The sequence below is a fragment of the Rana temporaria genome, chromosome 10, assembly GCF_905171775.1.
Source record: "Rana temporaria chromosome 10, aRanTem1.1, whole genome shotgun sequence".
Lineage (NCBI taxonomy): Eukaryota > Metazoa > Chordata > Amphibia > Anura > Ranidae > Rana > Rana temporaria.
The window spans coordinates 142,078,963-142,094,043 of NC_053498.1; the positions used below are offsets into that span (position 1 = coordinate 142,078,963).

Genomic DNA, 15,081 nt, shown 5'->3' on the forward strand with positions numbered 1-15,081 from the left:
TCTGTGATACTTTTGTACATTGGAGGAGTCTGTGATACTTATGTACATGGGAGGAGCCTGTGATACTTATGTACATGGGAGGAGCCTGTGATACTTATGTACATGGGAGGAGCCTGTGATACTTATGTACATGGGAGGAGTCTGTGATACGTATGTACATGGGAGGAGCCTGTGATACTTATGTACATGGGAGGAGCCTGTGATACTTATGTACATGGGAGGAGCCTGTGATACTTATGTACATGGAAATATGCACTGTATAAATAATAATAATTAAAAAAAAGTCCTTAAATGTCCTTTATTTTTCAGCCTACAGCTATTAAATTAAAGGAGAACACTGGCAGACATTTTGCCATCTGAGTCCCATTGCCAAAACAGGAAGTAAGAGAAAATCTCTTCAAAGGAAGGGAACAGGCAAATAATTTGTGCGAACACCGTTAAAGCCTATGGGACACGAACATGAAAAACAAAAGTGCTAATTTTAAAGCCTTATATGCAAGTTATTGTGCTAAAAAGTGTTTGGGGACCCGGGTCCTGCCCCAGGGGACATGTATCAATGCAAAAATAAGTTTAAAAAACTTTCGTTTTTCGGGAGCAGTGATTTGAATAATGCTTAAAGTGAAACAATAGAAGTGAAATATTCCTTTAAATATCGTACTGGGGGTGTCTATAGTATGCCTGTAAAGTGGCACATTTTTTCCACGTTTAGAACAGTCCCTGCAATAAAATGACATTTCTAAAGGAAAAAAAGTAATTTAAAACTACTTGCAGCTGTATTGAATTGTCGGGTCCCGCAATACAGATGAAAGGCCCCGTACACAAGAGAGGATCGATCCGCTGAAATTTATCCGCGGACCGGTTTCAGCGGATAGATCCCCTGGTGTGTACAACCCAGCGGATATTTATCCGCGGATATTTTTCGGGCCGATGGATTTCCAGCGGATCAAAATTTCTTATCATGCTAAGAAATCGATCCGCTGGAATCCAGTCCAGCGGATTGATCCGATGGTCTGTACAGACTCACCAGATCAATCCATCCGAATCCATCCCTCGCATGCGTCGTAATGATTCGACGCATGCGTGGAAGTCCTTATATTACAGCGTCGCGCATGTCGCCGCGTCATCATCGCGGAGACGGCGCGACACGTCACCGCGGAGGGAATTCCGCGGGGATTTTGATCTCATGGTTAGTACAACCATGAGATCAAAATCCGCCAGAGGATTTATCCGCGGAAACGGTCCTCCGGACCGTTTCCGCGGATCGATCCTCTCGTGTGTACTAGGCATAAGTCATCGAAAAAAACGGCATGCCCCCCCCCCCCCCCCAGTCCATTATCAGGCCCTTTAGGTCTGGTATGAATATTAAGGGGAACCTCGAACCAAAGTAAAAAAAAAATGTGTGGGGTACCCCAAAAATTAAACACCAGGCCCTTCAGGTCTGGTATGGATATTAAGGGGAACCTGTACCAATTAAAAAAAATGGCGTAGGGGTCCTCCTCAAAGTCCATACCAGACCCTTCAGGTCTGGTATGGATTTTAAGGGGAACCCCACGCCAAAATGTAAAAAAAAATGGTGTAGGGGTCCTCCTCAAAATCCATACCAGACCCTTCAGGTCTGGTATGGATTTTTAGGGGAACCCCATGCCAGAATGTAAAAAATAAATGGCGTAGGGGTCCTCCTCAAAATCCATACCAGACCCTTATCTGAGCACGCAATCGGGCATGCCGCAGGAAAAGAGGGGGGGGCGAGAGAGCGCCCCCCCCTCCTGAACCTTACCAAGCCACATGCCCTCAACATGGGGAGGAGGCTTTGGGGTCTGGACCCCAAAGCACCATGTCCCCATGTTGATGGGGACAAGGGCCTCATCCCCACAACCCTTGCCCGGTTCTTTTTCCAGAGAGCTGGGCTCATTTCACATAGAATTGGAGAGTCTTACCTTTTAAAATAATCTCCATTTCATCCCGGAGAATATCGAATATGCTATATCGAGAGCTGGTTTCTGGGATAACATGCTTGTTCAGCCAGCCGCCGCAGGCATACTGGTAGAAATCAGTGCAAGGTTCTATAGAGGGGTCCATGTTCTGGATAATTCTTGCAGCTAGGGAAGAGACAGCAATAAGTTACATTAATAAAAATACATCTTAAAATCATATATAAAAAATCATATGAAAGATCATATAAAACCTAAAAACATACCTGCGGTTACACATCCAGTGGTCGTGCATATAGTCTCTGAAAAAAAAGAATAAAAAAATGTTTTAAGGAGTTTTTCTCTACTTTTTAAAAGTGAAGAAATCTGCCCTAAAAAGCAAAAAACAAAAAAGCAACTAAAGTTCCTGAAGTTACAGTTGGGTCAGTCACCAACAATAACAGCATTGTAGTACAAATACAAACAATAGTTATTTTTGTTATTTCAATAAAAGTTTATTTGAAAAATCTCCTTTCATGTGTCATGTTTCTCCTTTCCAGAACATCCTGGATTCCCTGCGTGCTTTGCAGCTTCTCCTTTATTTCTAAGGACTACATATCCCATGGTACCTTGCTGCCTGCAAGTAGGTGGTTTCTTGTACTGACTCTGCCTCCTGAAACTCCCCCTCTTAGCACCTCTGTAGTTCTGAGAGGTTATGAACTTTATTTATTTATTTAAAGGTGTTTTTATTGTAATTTCAAGGTAAAAACAAAACAAAAAAACAATACAATACAATACAATACAGAGCCTATTGGGCATACCCAGGCTCAGTCACACGCAAACTAAAAACTAAAATAATAATAAATAACTAAACCACTGTACGCTCAACCACCTGTGAGATTCTGAACTTTAAATTTACATATAGGCAGGGCTTTTTTTCTCAGGCCCCATACACACGACCGAGTTTCTCGGCAGAATTCAGCCAGAAACTCGATCGGAGCTGGATTCTGCCGAGAAACTCGGTCGTGTGTACACTTTTCAGCGAGGAAGCCGACGAGGAACTCGTCGGGCCGAATAGAGAACATGTTCTCTATTTCCTCGTTGTTCAATGAGGAAAGTCGGCCCGCCGAGATCTCGGCGGCTTCCACACTGAATTTGACGAGGAACTCGATGTGTTTGGCACGTCGAGTTCCTCTGACGTGTGTACGGGGCCTCAGAGAATAGGTGCAGGAACATCCCCCTTCTGAGCCCCTCCTTGTCTCCGCCCCCTACTCACCTCCACGCACCATCCCTTGGCATGGTGTCAGCCCTATATATATATATATATATATATATATATATATATATATATATATACACACACACACTATATTACCAAAAGTATTGGGACGCCTGCCTTTACACGCACATGAACTTTAATGGCATCCCAGTCTTAGTCTGTAGGGTTCAATATTGAGTTGGCCCCGCCCTTTGCAGCTATAACAGCTTCAGCTCTTCTGGGAAGGCCGTCCACAAGGTTTAGGAGAGTGTCTATGGGAATGTTTGACCATTCTTCTAGAAGCGCATTTGTGAGGTCAGGCACTGATGTTGGACAAGAAGGCCTGGCTCACAGTCTCCACTCTAATTCATCCTAAAGGTGTTCTATCGGGTTGAGGCCAGTCAAGTTCCTCAACCCCAAACTCGCTCATCCGTGTCTTTTATGGACCTTGCTTTTTGCACTGGTCTAAATCATTTGGTGGAGGGGGGATTATGGTGTGGGGGGTGTTTTTCAGGGGTTGGGCTTGGCCCCTTAGTTCCAGTGAAGGGAACTCTTAAGGCGTCGGCATACCAAGACATTTTGGACAATTTCATGCTCCCAACTTTGTGGGAACAGTTTGGGAGACAGCAGGACTCAAGCAGCCTCTGTGGTGTGCAATAGCGCATTTGGCCAGAAGTGGGGGGGGGGGCACCGGAGCCGATTGGAGCCATTCGGAAATACTTGAATGGCTCCAAGCACTTACTGAGATCGAAGCCCCCGCAGCGGTCCTTGTTCGCCTCCTCCATCGCCGCCATCTCTCCCGGAGTGACTTCCGGGTATCGCGGCTCTGGCGCTTTGACTGGCTGGAGCTGCAATGATGTCACTCCTGCGCATGCACGTGGGTGCCGCCACTAAGGGCATGATCGCCGTTAGAAGCGGCACGCTCAGTGCGCATGCACGCCGTTGTCTACGGCGCATTGGTGCATGTGTTTTGCAAATATCTCCTAAACCGTTTAGGTTTGGAAGATATTTCTCACACCTACAGGTAAGCCTTAATCTAGGCTTACCTTTAGGTAAAAGTGGTCTGTAAGGGTTTACAACCACTTTAATCATGGCTATGATTTAGGCTCCTTGCACACCGGGGCGGGAGTTGCGGTGGCATGTATAGCTATACCGTCGGAATTTCTGCAGTATTCGGGTACTAGCGGTGCGGTTTTAACCCCCGCTAGTGGCCGAAAAAGGGTTAATACCGCCTCTGCAGAGGCACATTGCCTGCGGTATTACCGCGGTGTCCCATTGCTTTCAATGGGAAGGAGCAGTGGAGGAGCGGTAAACACAACGCTCCTCTCACCGCTCCAAAGATGCTGCTGGCCGGACTTTTGGAGCGGTCCCGCCAGCGCATCGCCTCAGTGTGAAAGCCCTTGGGCTTTCACATTGAGACTACAGGGCAGGAGTTTTTCAGGCGGTATTTAGGCGCTATTTTTAGCGCCAAACCGCCTGAAAAACTCCTCTGTGTGAAAGGGGTCTAAGCACTGTTGAAAGTGTGAAACGCGTCAGCTTGTCTGTCCTATATTCTGCTGTGGCTTGTATTTTTTTTTTTTTTTTTACAATAAAGACAATTTTTCGGAGTGCGGCTGTCCAGAACTTTCCCTTACCTAAAAAAAGAAGCCAGCAGACGATTCAACGTGTCGCCAACCACACAAAACTAAAATTGCCCTTTACTGACTGAGGCCTGGATTCAGAAAGGAGATACGACGGCGTATCTCCGAATACGCCGTCGTATCTCTGAGTGTGCGTGGTCGTATCTATGCGCCTGATTTATAGAATCAGTTACGCATTGATTTCCCTAAGATCCGACCGGCGTAAGTCTCTTACACCGTCGTATCTTAGGCTGCATAGTTACGCTGGCCGCTAGGTGGCGCTTCCGTATATTTACGCAAGGAATCTGCTAATAAGGTAGATACGCCGATTCAGAAACGTACGTCCGCCCGGCGCATTTTTTTACGTCGTTTACGTTAGGCTTTTACCGGCGTAAAGTTACCCCTGCTATATGAGGGGTATCCTATGTTAAGTATGGACGTCGTTCCCGCGTCGATTTTTTAAAATTTTACGTTGTTTGCGTAAGTCGTTTGCGAATAGGGCTGGACGTAAGTTACGTTCACGTCTAAAGCATTGACGATTTGCGGTGTAATTTTGAGCATGCGCACTGGGATTTTTTCATGAACGGCGCATGCGCCGTTCGTAAAAAAAACGTCAAATATGCGGGGTCACATGTAATTTGAATAAAATACGCCCACATCATCCACATTTGAATTAGGCTGGCTTACGCCGACACACATACGTTATGCCGCCGTAACTAAGGGCACAAGTTCTTTCTGAATACGGAACTTGCGTCCTAATTTACGGCGGCGTAACATATCTGAGATACGCTACGCCAGGGCCGTCTTAATAGCATCATGGGCCCCTGGGCAAAGTAATGCTCTGGGGCCCCTGCAATGATGACAGTGCAGGTAAACAGACAGGGGCAGATCCACAGACAGAGTACGCCGGCGTATCTACTGATACGCCGGCGTACTTTCAAATTTCCCGCGTCGTATCTTTGGTTTGAATCCTCAAACCAAGATACAACGGCATCTGGGTTAGATCCGACAGGTGTACGTCCTCGTACGCCTTCGGATCTAAGATGCAATACTTCGGCGTCCGCTGGGTGGCGTTCATGTCGTTTTCCGCGTCGAGTATGCAAATTAGCTATTTCCGACGATCCACGAACGTACGCGCGGCCGTCGCATTCTCTTACGTCGTCTCTAGTCGGCTTTTTCCGGCGTATAGTTAAAGTTGATATTTTGCGGCGTATAGTTAGAATTGCCATGTTAAGTATGGCCGTCGTTCCCGCGTCGAAATTTGAATTTTTTTTTTTTTGCGTAAGTCGTCCGTGAATGGGGATGGACATAAATCACGTCTAAGTTAAAAAAAATGACGTCGTTGCGACGTCATTTAGCACAATGCACGGCGGGAAATTTAGAAACGGAGCATGCGCAGTTCATTCGGCGCGGGGACGTGCTTCATTTAAATGAATCACGCCCCCTAATCGCAGATTTGAATTCCGCCGCCAAAGATACACTACGCCGCCGTAACTTGCGGCGCAAATTCTTCCAGGATTCGATTTAAAAACAAGGTAAGATACGGCGGCGTAGTGTATCTCTGATACACTGCGCCGATTTATTTGTATGTGGATCTGGCCCACATTACGTAGGTAGGAGGCCTCCACTTTGCATCTATCACTCTCAGTGCCATCATGGGGCACCCAATTTCGGGGGAACCTTGGGCTCAAGGACCAGCTGCTGTGGGGAAGTGCAGGGACCCCCCATGCAGCTGGGGCCCCTGGGCAGTGCCCAGGTGTGCCCTCTCATTAAGACAGCCCTGCGTTATGCCACCCGGAAAGATACACCAATGTATCTGAATCCGGCCCTGATACTCTATTTTTATAACCTGCATATAGATTGGAGAACGAGTGTTGTAATAAACTCTGTTAAACTTCCCATAATTCCATGCCCTCCGCATTCTTTTCCACACCTCATTTCTCATATTTTCGGACAGCCGTTGGCCATGATAACGCTGTGTTGCTTTTTTCCATAACCAAAAGCACGGACGGCTCTGACATCTTCAGTCCAGAGAAAACATCCTCGGCCATCCAACAATGTAAGTTCTTGAACTTCGGCAAGATGCCACTCTTGTCCAACACAAATACAAGACGATAACGCAGATTCCTAAGCTATCCTGGTGGCCATTGGCACCTCGTTAGGACTTATCGGTAGAGGCGTTGGGTTACATAAGCTTCTCGGGGCTTCTATTGCTTATATCCTCAGAGCTAAAAGCAATATTTGGAATTCAAGGCAGTACAGCAGAACCTCGGATTGCGAGGAAACGCCGTTAACGAGCGTTTCGCAATACGAGCGCTGTATTTTAAAATATCCTAACTCGGTTTGCGAGAATTAAGCCTCGTACACACAATAGGTTAACTGATGAAGCTGACTGATGGTCCTTCACGCCTACACACCATCGGTTAAATAACCGATCGAGTCAGAACGCGGTGACGTTAAACACAACGACGTGCTGAAAAAAACGAAGTTCAATGCTTCCAAGCATGCGTCGACTTGATTCTGAGCATGCATGGATTCTTAACCGATGGTCGTGCCTACTAACGATCGGTTTTGACCTATCGGTTAGGAATCCATAGGTTAATTTTAAAGCAAGTTGGCTTTTTTATAACCTATGGGGCCCACACACGATCGGTTTTGACCGATGAAAACGGTCCTTCAGACCGTTGTCCTCTGGTTAACCTATCGTGTGTACGAGGCCTTAAAGGTATATCCTGGTACTGTTTAGCATTTGACATGGAGTTAGAGGGCCAGATTCTGGTAGATCCTGCGGCGGCGTCGCGTAAGCCATTTACACTATGCCGCCCCAACTTACAGGAGCAAGTGCTGTATTCCCCAAACACTTGCTCCGTAATTTGCGGCGGCGTAGTGTAATTGGCCCGGCGTATTCCCACATAATTCCAAGGGGCCGGCTTGTATTTAAATTAAGCGCGCCCCCATGCTGATCGAACTGCGCATGCGCCGGGCTTAAAATAGCCCAGTGCGCATGCTCCAGGTCTCGACGGAAACCGTCAATGACGCCGACGTGTGCGTCATTGACGTAAAGTCGTATTCAAGAACGAATTAGGAAAACGACGTACCCGACGGGAAAAGACGGCGCGGACCCGACGCCATACTTAACATGGCATACGGCGGACTGGCGTAAGGTTACCCCTCATATAGCAGGGGTAACCTTATGCTTACGCAAACGACGTAAGCGATGGCTACGCGACGCGAATTCGTTCGGGAATCGGCGTATCAGGCTCATTTGCATAAACAAATGAGACCTGAACGTAAACGCCACCTAGTGGCCGGCGTTGCATTACATCTAAGATCCGACTGTCTAAGTGCCTTACACCTGTCGGATCTTGGCCGTATCTATGCGAAAATGATTCTAAGAATCACTCGCATAGATACCCGGGGCCAAAAAGGGAGATACGATGGAGTATCCTGAGTTACACCGTCGGAACTCTTCTGAGAATCTGGCCCAGAAGATGGACAGTTGCGAGAAAAGGGAAGGGGGATTTGGATTTGCAAATGTTGGAAAGTCTCAACATTTTTTGGCATGGTCCATTTTACCCCTTCAATACCGGGCTTTAAAACCCACCTCCATACCGGGCCTTTTGTGGCACTTCTCTCCTACATGTACAAATCATCATTCTTTTGCTAGAAAATTACTCAGAACCCCCAAACATTATATATGTTTTTTTTAGCAGACACCCTAGGGAATAAAATGGCGGCCATTGCAACTTTTTATCTTGCACGGTATTTGCGCAATAATTTTTCAAACGCCTTTTTTTGTAAAAAAAAAAATTGGTTTCATGAATTAAAAAATAACAAAACAGTAAAGTTAGCCCAATTTTTTTGTAAAATATAAAAGATGATGTTACGCCGAGTAAATAGATACCTAAGATGTCATGCTTTAAAATTGCGCACACTCATGGAATGGCGCCAAACTTCGTTGCTTAAAAATCTCCATAGGTCATCCCCGTGGACATCGAGTCTGTGGGACTCGCGGCGGGCGCACGCGCCCACAATTTAGCTTCTTAAAGGGGACGTACAGGTACATCCATCTGCCCAGCCGCGCCATTGTGCCGACGTATATAACCGTGCGGCAAGTGGTTAAGGAATTTCAAAAACGAGTCCTAGGGGAGCATATGAAGAGATGCCCAAGTAATGCGGCTTGGAATGTGTCTTTCCTTACTCCCCGGAAGCATGGCATACAGTCCTAATGGTTCCCTGAAGGGAAAATTTAGTGGGGAAAGTTTGCCCACTACATAAGTTCCAACTGAGCAGTTTCTCGTCCAACATCAGTGCCTGACCTCACAAATGCACTTCTGGAAGAATGGTCAAACATTCCCATCAGGCCCGGACTGGCCATAGGGCATACCGGGTATATGCCCGGTGGGCCCCATGTCACGTTTCCCCCTAGTGTAATATGCAGGGGGTCCAGAACTTTTAGGGGGGTGTCTGTGTAACAAACTGTGTAATGTAAAAGGGTCCAGAGGTGCAGGGTGCTGTGTAATGTAAAGAGATTCAGAGGTGCAGGGTGCTGTGTAATGTAAAGGGGTTCAGAGGTGCAGGGTGCTGTGTAATGTAAAGGGGTCCAGAGGTGAAGGGTGCTGTGTAATGTAAAAGGGTCCAGAGGTACAAGGTGCTGTGTAATGTAAAGGGATCCAGAGGTGCAGGGTGCTGTGTAATGTAAAGGGGTCCAGAGGTGCAGGGTGCTGTGTAATGTAAAAGGGTCCAGAGGTGCAAGGTGCTGTGTAATGTAAAGGGATCCAGAGGTGCAGGGGGCTGTGTAATGTAAAGGGGTCCAGAGGTGCAGGGTGTTGTGTAATATAAAGGGGCCCAGAGGTGCAGGGTGCTGTGTAATGTAAAGGGATCCAGAGGTGCAAGGTGCTGTGTAATGTAAAGGGGTCCAGAGGTGCAAGGTGCTGTGTAATGTAAAAGGGTGCAAGGTGCTGTGTAATGTAAAGGGGTGCAGAGGTGCAGGGTGTTGTGTAATATAAAGGGGCCCAGAGGTGCAGGGTGCTGTGTAATGTAAAGGGATCCAGAGGTGCAAGGTGCTGTGTAATGTAAAGGGATCCAGAGGTGCAGGGTGCTGTGTAATGTAAAAAGGTCCAGAGGTGCAGGGTGCTGTGTAATGTAAAGGGGTCCAGAGATGCAGGGTGCTGTGTAATGTAAAGGGGTCCAGAGGTGCAAGGTGCTGTGTAATGTAAAAGGGTCCAGAGGTGCAGGGCGCTGTGTAATGTAAAGGGATCCAGAGGTGCAGGGTGCTGTGTAATGTAAAAAGGTCCAGAGGTGCAGGGTGCTGTGTAATGTAAAGGGGTCCAGAGGTGCAGGGTGCTGTGTAATGTAAAAGGGTCCAGAGGTGCAGGGTGCTGTGTAATTTAAAAGGGTCCAGAGGTACAAGATGCTGGAACCCCACATACCATCATAAACCGCCGCCATGCCCCCCCTCCCCCCGGGCTGCTCAGTCTAAAATGCCCGGCCTATTTTTTGTCCCTGTCCGTGCCTGATTCCCATAGACACACTCCTAAACCTTGTGGATGGTCTTCCCAGAAGAGTTGAAGCTGCAAAGGGCGGGGCCAACTCAATATTGAACCCTACGGACTAAGACTGGGATGCCATTAAAGATCACGTGCGTGTAACGGCAGGTGTCCCAATACTTTTGGTAATATAGTGTATATTAGCCATTTTCCTGGAGTTCACCTTTAAATACGCACAAACTGAACTTTTCAAGCAATTTCAAAATCAACAGAGTTGTCACAGATAGGGCGCCGCCGGTCTCTCCGGTTACAGACGTTGAGAAAACATCTCACGGGCCGCCACATAGGAATGTGCTGTGTGATAGAAATACGGCGCGGCCAAATCTTTCAAAACTGCTGATAAATTCCTAAACGATCCTGACACATGCACGAGAGTGTGAAATTAGAGTTAAGATCTCACGGCGACTCGCTGACAAGGTTTTGACAGGCGCCTGTTCTAATTAGGTGCTGGATTTAATTGTTTATCTTCCAAATTCCACGTTTGCCCGCGTGGCACAAGGGACCGGGCTGAAAGCAGACAGAGGCGCTCTTATGGTGGCGTGGTATGTGAGCGCTAAAGACCCAATGCCGCCATCAAGTAAAGTCAACCACCCGAAATGCATTCATTTTAGCTCACTTTTTTGTAACGTGGGTTTATTCTTCGCGGGGTCCTAGAATTTCGCCTTTTACACAATTCTGCCATTACGGCTGCCAATGCCATTGGAATGGAATGTGACCACTGCATTCATGTGACAGCCTCCAACATCAATACATCTAATACCTAGGGGCAGGGCCGATGCAAGGATTTTTGCCAACTCAGGCGAAGGTGCATTTTGCTGCCCCCCGGCGTGCACGCACGCACAGGGCACAACACATCAGGGTACAGTGCACACCAGGGCACAGGGCATAGCACATCAAGGCACATGAGGGCACAGTGAACATCAGGGCATAGCACATTAGGGTACAGCACACCAGGCCACATCAGGGTAAAGGGCACAGCACATCAGGGAACAGGTCACAGTACATCAGGGCACAGCACATCAGGGCACACCACATCAGGGCACAGGTCACAGTACATCAGGGCACAGCACATCAGGGAACAGGTCACAGTACATCAGGGCAGAGCACATCAGGGCACAGGTCACAGTACATCAGGGCAGAGCACATCAGGGAACAGGTCACAGTACATCAGGGCAGAGCACATCAGGGCACAGGTAACAGTACATCAGGGCAGAGCACATCAGGGCACAGGTCACAGTACATCAGGGCAGAGCACATCAGGGCACAGGTCACAGTACATCAGGGCAGAGCACATCAGGGCACAGGTCACAGTACATCAGGGCACAGCACATCAGGGAACAGGTCACAATAGATCAGGGCACAGCACATCAGGGCACAGGTCACAGTACATGAGGGCAGAGCACATCAGGGCACAGGTCACAGTACATCAGGGCAGAGCACATCAGGGCACAGGTCACAGTACATCAGGGCACAGCACATCAGGGCACAGCACATCAGGGAACAGGTCACAGTACATCAGGACACAGCACATCAGGGAACAGGTCATAGTACATCAGGGCACAGCACATCAGGGCACAGGTCACAATACATCAGGGCACAGCACATCAGGGCACAGGACATTGAGGCACCGCAGACTTGGGCACAGGGCACGGGAAATCAGGACACATGGCACATCAGGGCACGGGGCACTCGGCGCACATCAAGGCATATTGGCACACATCGGGGGATAGTGGAGCACATCGGGGCATATTGGAGCACATCGGGGCATATTGGAGCACATTGGGGCATATTGGAGCAGATCGGGGCATATTGGAGCACATTGGGGCATATTGGAGCACATTGGGGCATATTGGAGCAGATCGCGGAATATTGGGGCATATTGGAGCAGATCGGGGCATATTGGAGCACATCGGGGCATATTGGAGCACATTGGGGCATATTGGAGCAGATCGGGGCATATTGGAGCACATTGGGGCATATTGGAGCAGATCGGGGCATATTGGAGCACATTGGGGCATATTGGAGCACATTGGGGCATATTGGAGCAGATCGCGGAATATTGGGGCATATTGGAGCAGATTGGGGCATATTGGAGCACATCGGGGCATATTGGAGCACATTGGGGCATATTGGAGCAGATCGGGGCATATTGGAGCACATTGGGGCATATTGGAGCAGATCGGGGCATATTGGAGCAGATCGGGGCATATTGGAGCAGATCGATACAACCTACCACAACTCATCTATAAATGAAAACTTTAGGTGAGTTGACCTCTTTAGCCCATGATTGTGCTTCTCCGTGCTGTAACACCTTCCATAGCCCTCTGGCAAACACTAGTAAGACCTTCATGAAGTGCTAAGTGGATTGAAGTCCGACCACAAAGGTAAAAATGTTCCCAACAAGTTTCCACGCAGTGGCGACAATTGATGGGCACAGTGGTGACAATTGATGGCACAGTGGTGACAATTGATGGCACAGTGGCGACAATTGATGGCATGGCACAGTGGCGACAATTGATGGCACAGTGGCGACAATTGATGGCACAGTGGCTGCGTTTGATGGCATGGCACAGTGACTGCGTTTTATGGCACAGTCGCGACAATTGATGGCACAGTGGCGACAATTGATGGCATGGCACAGTGGCAACAATTGATGGCATGGCACAGTGGCAACAATTGATGGGCTCAGTGGCTGCATTTTATGGCACAGTGGCGAAAATTGATGGCACAGTGACGACAATTGATGGCATGGCACAGTGGCAACAATTGATGGCACAGTGAGGCTGCAATTGATGTTTTTTTATTTTCGTTTGTTTGCGCCCCCCCCCCCCCAAAAAAAAAATTGGGCACCAACTGCCACTGGTGAGTTCCATGGCCAGGCAGTGGAGAGAGGACGGGGTCGTGGCTAAATCCCAACAAGTCAGTGGGCTAGATTCAGGTAGGGGCGCGCATAGTTACGGCGGCGCAGCGTATCGTATTTACGCTACGCCGCCATAAGTTACAGAGGCAAGTGCTGTATTCACAAAGCACTTGCCTTCTAAGTTACGGCGGCGTATCGTAAATGGGGCCGGCGTAAGCGCGCGTAATTCAAATGTGGATGAGGGGGCGTGTTTTATGTTAATTCTTGGTGACCCGACGTGATTGACGTTTTTCCAGAACGCCGCATGCGCCGTTCGTGGAATTTCCCAGTGTGCATTGCTCCAAAGTACACCGCAAGGGCGTCATTGGTTTCGACGTGAACTTAGATTACGTCCAGCCCTATTCGTGAACGACTTACGCAAACGACGTAAAAAAATTCAAATTTCGACGCGGGAACGACGGCCATACTTAACATTGCGTACGCCTCCTAATAGCAGGAGTAACCTTACGCCGAAAAAGCCTAACGTAAACGACGTAAAAAAATTGCGCCGAGGGGACGTAAATTTGTGATTCGGCGTATCTAGGTCATTTGCATATTCTACACCGAAAACGACGGAAGCGCCGCCTAGCGGTCAGCGTAAATATGCACCCTAAGATACGACGGTCTAAGAGACTTACGCCAGTCGCATCTTAGGCTAATGTCGGCGTATCTTGCTTTCTGAATACAGAAACAAGATACGCCGGCGCAGATTTGAATTTACGCGGCGTATCTATTGATATAAATTCTCTCTGAATCTACCCCACTGTATTTTTGGATTGTGCTGCATTACCAGCAGCTGGAAATGGTCTCTGATATTTCAGGGACTGACACTTTCTGCGCCACCCTTCCTGGAAATCTCAGGTAACCTCCAATCTATAACACTGGACCTTCATTCTCGATCTTTGTCGATTTTTTTTTTTTTCTAAGGAATCTTATTCAGCCTGCTTCTCCTAGAAATCATTAAGCCGACATAATCTCCGCAGAACTTTGATGCAATTATACGCAATCACGATGTAAAAGCATTTTTAAGTTAATCTATTCAGGAGTGCGAACGGCGCGGTGTGGAAACATGTGGTTAAGCTGTATAATTGCCTAGAAAACCTCTGAATAAGAACTGGATTCTTATTATCCTATCACTTGAACAAACCCGCTGTAATGCTCTCCTTTTAATGTAATGTCTTTGAAAGGCATTAAAAGAAGCAATTGGCACTGAGCAGGTTTTAAATGCGTCTTTTTTTTTGCTGTTAAAACTGCTATTGTCCTCCATCAGATAACACAGCATGGCTGGCGGAGTACGGCGCTGCAAAGAAGTAAAAAGTTAAAGTGGCTTTATGTTGGTCCCGGATGGGTTCCTGCTGTAGAGAAATGACATGTTCTTGGGTGTTAAAGCTACCCACCGACACAACATGCCATGCATGATGAACATACAAGCAGGGCCGCCATCGGGAATTATGGGGCCCCTTACACAGCTTCAGGCATGGGCCCCCTGGAGCAGAGAACCGGGTGGGGGGTGCTGCCGCCTCAAATTGAGAAGCGGGGGGGCTGTCCCGAATTCAGAAGCGGAGGGGTGCCGCCGCTAATTGAGAAGATTGAGAAGCGGGGGGTGCCACGGGGGATCCTAAAATTGAGAAGCGGGGGGTGCCACGGGGGATCCTAAAATTGAGAAGCGAGGGGTGCCACGAATTGGGGGGGGGGCCCTGGGGACCTCTGGGCCCTTTAAAAAAAAAAAAGGGGGGTTGCCATCCAGGGCCCTGGGGACCTCTGGGCCCTTTAATATATATATATATATATATATATATAAATTATTAAAAAAAGGGTTGCCATTCGGGCCCCTGGGGACCTCTGG

At 48.0% G+C, this 15,081-nt stretch overlaps 1 protein-coding gene across 2 annotated transcripts in view; it reads right to left on the bottom strand.

The window, feature by feature from the left end:
• Positions 1–15,081, bottom strand: part of MMEL1 (membrane metalloendopeptidase like 1) — a 181,244-nt gene that overhangs the window by 69,167 nt on the left and 96,996 nt on the right. For both annotated transcript variants that reach the window (XM_040326451.1, XM_040326452.1), the window contains exons 3-4: positions 2,198–2,233; positions 1,938–2,099 (exon numbers count right to left, since the gene is read on the bottom strand). In XM_040326451.1, coding sequence (XP_040182385.1) covers positions 1,938–2,099; positions 2,198–2,233 — 198 coding nt within the window. The remainder of the gene's footprint in view (positions 1–1,937; positions 2,100–2,197; positions 2,234–15,081) is intronic.